A 6,558-nucleotide genomic window follows, 5' to 3' on the forward strand; every position below is an offset into this window, starting at 1 on the left:
AATCACTTTTTAAACAAAATTTTCTTCTATGAAGAATACATAATAATTTTATATGCTTTTATCTTAGAGTCCAAAATTTTAGGACTAATTTTACACACGAAATAAAATGTCAATTGCTGTAAATTTCTGGCTTGCGTCTCGCACAATCACTCGACAATATATGATGTGGGTAGTTAAACGTAATCCAGTGAGAAATGACAATGAAATCGATGTCGAAATCGACATTGATTCGATGTCGATTACTTTATCATTTCTCACTGGGGATCAACGGGATATAGCTACTCTTCCCTTAAAATAGTTAGAAATTTAATTTTTTTTCGATTTTAGTATAAAATCTACTGCAGCATTTCCTAATTTTACATTTACTTTAATTCTACGAGGATTTTTTTTTATTCCTTTCAGTCAATTCGAGATTTTTACGACTGTAATCTCAATAATTTGCTTCATTTTAGCGATCCTACGTTTTAATTCTAGATTGTAGTTCGTATATTATTGTTTTGAAATATTTGACACACTGAGTAATATGAATCGAGCTTTATGAATATTCAGTATTAATCCTAAAAAAAAAAAGTTAAATGAGGTGTCAACTTCGCGTGGCACCGTAAGTTTCAAGAAAATTAATTTTTCGCGCGTATGATAGTATTAATAATAAGTACGCGTTTTATATACATATAAATTTCAGCGTTTAAACGTAATCTGTAATTAATCATATTTAAACCTTATTATTTCACAAACTATTGCTTAAAAAAATTTATAAATAACTTTTTTTATTTGATTTTTTAAAAGCTTTTTTTCTCAAATAAAAATATCAGCATAAAAATATTACAAAGTAATAAAAAGATGTCTTTTTTTATATTTTTTTGATCCTCTATTAGTTTCTTTAAAGATATAACTAACCAAACAGATTCAAAGTAACGACAGAATAATGACATATAATATATGTACATTGATATTAAGTCAAGAACGAGAATGTGTATTTATCCAATTTATGGATTTGACGCAATCAAACAATTGACGAACGCGCACAATACAAGGAAAACTCAACTGTGCGCGTCAAAATTGAATTTAATCATTGGTGTATGTATAATTTAGCGGATTTCCCGTATTTAATTGCTAAGCAAATACGCTGTGAATAAAAGCATATTTATTAAAAAACTATACATATTTTTTTATGTCTCCATGTAACAATTTCTGAAAAACTCTTGCTGCGGAACAAGTTAAATAATGAAATTAAATAATCGCTTTGGGGAGATGCAATATATAATATTGTTGCTTTTCATTAAATGATGACGATTTTTAAATATGGTTTTTACATATTTCTCTTTTCATTTTTTTTAAATACAAACTTCATGTTATATATATATTTTTATTGCATTTCTATGCAGCAAAGGTATATGTGAATTTACATAATTATTAAATCAACAGAACTATTTTTAAAAACTAACAAGTAAAACTTACATCGATTCAAATAGAGCTATTGATAGTAATAATCTCCAATTTTTTAAAATAAAGTGTCAACTTTACAGAGACTCAAAAACTACTGCTTGAAACAAAAATATATGTACACATGATTTTTTTACTTAATTTTTCGGAAATCTTAAGAAAATTAAAGAACCCAATAAAAATCGTATTCGTATATTGTCTTAATTATTCTATAATTATATTCACCTTGTTCATCTCTCTATTCTGCATGGAAATTTAAATTAAATAGAAAAGAAAAAAAGGAAGTGAAATAGCTAGAAGAAACAACGTTGTTCTTTTTTTTCTGTCTTTTATTAAAATGTATGAATGCATTTATAATGCAAAAATGTGCAAATAGATTTCTAATAATTCTAATTACTTCCGCCACTAAAAAAAAAGAATCTACTCCGTGGTGCATCTTCTGCACTTCCTTCTCTCTCTCTCTCTCTTTCTCTCATAGGTTTCGATAGTACCCGATCATCATCCGTCTCTTTTCGAGCGTTTGGAAGGGTAATCCAGGGTAATCCAGTGCAGCTGAGAGTGGCTACGAGGAGTGAGAGGGACAGACGACAGATACGCGAATCACGGAACGTCTGAGCGTCAGTCAGTCGCTGACAGTCAGAGATCGTTTATAGCTAGTCCTGATCTGTCATTCGAGAGTTTAGTGCGGTCGATCCTGAGCAGAGTTGAGCGCGACGACGCGCGTCTCGCAAAATGGCAGAACGAAGTCGCGCGGGTTACCTCGCGCTCCTCTACCTGGCCTGCTTGGTCGCACAGATGGTGCGGTCGAACCCGGTGAACATCCCCCTGAACCGGGTACCGTCGCAACTCTCGGAGAAGGCGTGGAGAGCCCTGAACGATCACTCTCCGACGCATCACTTGTACGCGCATGGCAATCTAATAAACGCGCAGGAATTGGTGAGTCGTGTACCCACTCGACGTTGCGCGACTTCCACGGAGATTCAGGATATTTCGGGGAAAATCGGGGGAAGTTTCGATTGCATGCCCCCTTGCAGCGCTTTTGTTTTCATTTTTGACGCAGTCGTATGAGTGTCACGATATAGACAATGCTGACATGAACATGAGTCAATGAGCTAATTTCTTTGTTTGGTGATGACAGCAACGAGAAAGACCTTGCTTGCAAATATAATGCGTCTCAAGTTTGCAACATGTAGCGTTGAAAGGTGGAGGATAATTTTTTCTGCTGCGCAGTTTAATTTCTTCGAATAAATAATTAAATATTTGCAGAAAGTGAAGATGAGATTCCTATGAACATTTAAGGTCGTCAGATTATTATCGATGTGATGAAAATTAAATTGTGAATTAATTGCTATTATCAATGTGATGAAAATTAAATTGTAATGAGGTCAAGGATTGAGCAATTGGATTATATTATTATTAGTATAGACATAGTAATAATTTCTTTTTTCTTCAAAATAATTATTTGGGAATGTCACAAAGAAGTTTGATAAAGTTCTAAAGGTAACAAGATTTTTTTTATTTTTTAATGCAGTAAAGAATGAATTATAAGTATTGCATGTGTTTGATTCTATTTATAGATAATCTTATGGCATGAAAGACATAAGACTCTAATCAAGGAAGATGTCAAGTAATTGCATGATTATAATGATTTTGATTTGTTTTCTTGGAAAGAACATATTTAATGAACGTTCTTCTCTGAGAATCACGAGATGTTTTTATCGATCTTAAGGAGATATTATTTACTGAATTCTTTCGAGAATGCAATGTTTTACGTAATACTCAATTGATGTAAATAATTGACATCATTATTTAGAAAAAAAGAAATATATCAAAATTGCAATTTGTTTTTAATAAAGCTAAAAAATTTTTAACTGTTCTGCATTCTGTCATTATTTTATTTCCTTGATAAGGATGATATTAAGCACAACTGCTTCTGAAAAACAGGGATAAGATAATATTTCGTTTTATTTCTCTGATCATGTGACATATATATCAATATGCGTATTGCAAATGTATTAATGCGTGTCAAGGTACATACGTTTCTATGTATATATTCGGACGCAATGATAAACTGAGATAATAATGGTCTGGGTTATCAGGCCAAGTTGTACTCAGGCCAAGCTGAAGACTTAGCTAAAGAAATGTAGAAACTGATATTACTGCGCAACAGATTTTAAGTACACAATATTATGCTTTCTAGTTTCAACAATAGAATAATTGCTGCAATAACTAAAATTGTAAACAAGATTTATTATTTTAGTCAATAATAATGATATCAATAAGTCTGTTTAGTTTTAAGATAATAATTTGCGTTTCATTTCTCATGTAAATAACTTTATTATTATTGCAGGATGAACCGCCTTACAAAGTATACAAATTCACGTACGATTTGAGTCCAATATGTGGAACAGAGTCCTGTCCTAGGGAGGCCTGTACTATTGATTTGAAGCAAGACGAGTACGGCGACATAGAGACACTGAATGATTCCATTCAGTGCATGTACTTCTATCCAGCTGATGCGCAGAATGATATGTCACAGGAGCAGCAGAGTTATCAGGAGCAGGAGGTCACTCAGGAGAATCTGACCGAACAGGTGAACAATAATCGAAGTGTGGAACTGGATCACGAGATTCAGGAGACTGGCGATGAGAACGTTAGACCGTTCATTGCTATGCGCGCTTCTGGGAACAACTATTGTCCAGGTTGTCCGTACGAGTTGAATCCGAATCTACCAGGTCTCCTAGCCTTCGGCGACCAAGCATTGAGATCAATGGACGAGCAAACCACGAGCGATTACAAGCACAAATTAATGAGCATCGTAAGAGTCACCCGTTCGGTACCGGTCTCATCCAACGTGATAGAATATCAGCTGTTATTGCTGATAGGCGAGTCTGAATGTCTCAAAAATGCCTTAGAACAGGAGCAAGAATGTCCATTGCGAACGACCGTTCCAACCAAGTTGTGTCTGGTCACATTCGAGCAACGACCTTGGCAACAGTCATCCCTCAAAATTACTAAGAACAACTGTACAGATTCCGAGAACATGTCCAGTACCACTTACCAAACGCAGAGATCAAATTTGGAAAGCGAATCCTTTGTGACAGTCAAGTATACCGAAGGACAACCGTCCCACACTGAGATGGCCGATGTGTATGAAGGCTTGAAGGAAATTTTGGATAATTATACCCTCGCGCCTTCGACTCCCTCAAAGGAACCCAAGGAAGCTGAAGTTACAGAATCTGCTATTATGAAGATAGTGTTGAATAAGAGTCAGGACGACGAAAAAATCTCAGGTTTTACGGACAAGGCAAAAGAATTCAAAGAATTTTTAGAGGACTTTGATCTACCTGTCAAAGTGGAAGATGCTACACCCAATACAGGTGGAGTTATGAAGGAAGTCAAGGAAGAGAAATTTCTGCGAAAGAAGGTTTCCGTGGAGGATCTGAAACTCGAAAAGATAAAGGACAGAGGAAACGTTAATAACAGAAGGAAGCGTTCGGAGCCTGTTCCGAACTTGGTTGGTGCTCCCACAACAACGTCCATAAACAATCCTGATGTTCAACTCTTTGCTCAAAAAGCTTTGCAAAAAGTTTCCGCAGAATCAGACAGTCCGAACGAGCCGCTCATAGTAGAAATCACCGAGGCGAGTGTCCAGGTGGTCGCTGGTAAACTTTACAAGATCAAAGCCAAATTGGGCGATAGTGATTGTTCAAAAGGCGTCAAGGATAATTGCAAGTTGCTGGAAGGAAGCGAGGTGAAAGAGTGTCTGATAGAGGTGTGGTCGCGACCATGGCAAGATAACGGTTCGCCTGAGATAACGGTCACGTGTCCTCCGCCAGAAAATAGCAGAAGGAAACGGTCCCTGCGCGGCATTAATTACAGTAAAAAAATGCTGCAAATTTCCGAGGACATGAAGGCCGAGCGGTTATTCGACAACTTTGTGACGACTTACAATCGGACATACTCCTCGTCAGAGGAGAAGAATCTGCGATTTAAAATATTCCGCGAGAATCTCAATTTCATAGAGATGCTGCGTGAGAACGAGCAGGGAACCGGCATCTACGGCGTAAACATGTTCGCCGACGTGTCGCAAAAAGAATTTCGCACACGTTATCTTGGTCTACGACCCGACTTACAATCGGAGAACGAGATACCTCTGCCTAAAGCTGAGATCCCTGATATCGATCTACCACCCAGCTTCGATTGGCGACAAAAGGGCGTTGTGACTCCCGTGAAGAATCAAGGCCAATGCGGTTCGTGCTGGGCCTTCTCGGTGACGGGTAACGTCGAGGGCCAATATGCAATCAAGCACGGCCAGTTGTTGTCTCTATCCGAACAGGAACTGGTAGACTGTGATGATCTTGATGAAGGCTGTAACGGTGGCCTACCCGATAATGCCTATAGAGCTATTGAGCAGCTGGGCGGTCTCGAACTGGAATCAGACTATCCGTATGAGGCAGAAAACGAAAAGTGCCATTTCAAGCAGAATTTGGTAAAGGTAGAATTGGCCTCCGCTGTCAACGTCACATCGAACGAGACGCAAATAGCACAATGGTTGGTGCAAAACGGTCCAATCGCCATCGGCATTAATGCTAATGCCATGCAATTTTATATGGGTGGTGTCTCGCATCCCCTCAAATTCCTGTGCAACCCCAAGAATCTGAATCATGGCGTGCTAATCGTCGGATATGGCACAAGTCGTACGTATCGCATTAAAATACCTTTCTAATTTAATATTGATCACTTTATTATTGGAAAGACAATAATTAATTACTTATTTAGAATACTAAGAGCACTGAATAACAGTTTTTAATATTTACAATAAGCAATCAATTACTGCCTTTCATTATAAAAAATTATAAATTATAAATTAAATTGGTCAGAATCAGATTTCTGTAAAGATAGTTTTAAACACGGTTGAAAAATATTTGAAAAACATAGTAAAAAAAAGTAGAGCTCATATTGTATTTTCTTTTCCACAAAGATTCAGAGGAATTAATTTTAATTATCATCTTGGATATTTATGATTTTACAACTTAATAATCTGATATTTTTGTATCTATTGCTAATACGTATATGTATATATAAAACGTATATATATATATATATATATAT

At 36.3% G+C, this 6,558-nt stretch overlaps 1 protein-coding gene across 1 annotated transcript in view; it reads left to right on the forward strand.

Annotated features, from left to right (window-relative positions):
* Window positions 1–2,060: 2,060 nt before the first annotated feature.
* LOC108689681 overlaps window positions 2,061–6,558 on the forward strand; it is a 5,665-nt gene continuing 1,167 nt past the window's right edge. The window contains exons 1-2 of the mRNA XM_018196556.1: window positions 2,061–2,379; window positions 3,794–6,143. Coding sequence (XP_018052045.1) covers window positions 2,176–2,379; window positions 3,794–6,143 — 2,554 coding nt within the window. The 5' untranslated portion in view covers window positions 2,061–2,175. The remainder of the gene's footprint in view (window positions 2,380–3,793; window positions 6,144–6,558) is intronic.

The sequence above is a fragment of the Atta colombica genome, unplaced genomic scaffold (genome assembly GCF_001594045.1).
Source record: "Atta colombica isolate Treedump-2 unplaced genomic scaffold, Acol1.0 scaffold274, whole genome shotgun sequence".
NCBI classification, from domain to species: domain Eukaryota; kingdom Metazoa; phylum Arthropoda; class Insecta; order Hymenoptera; family Formicidae; genus Atta; species Atta colombica.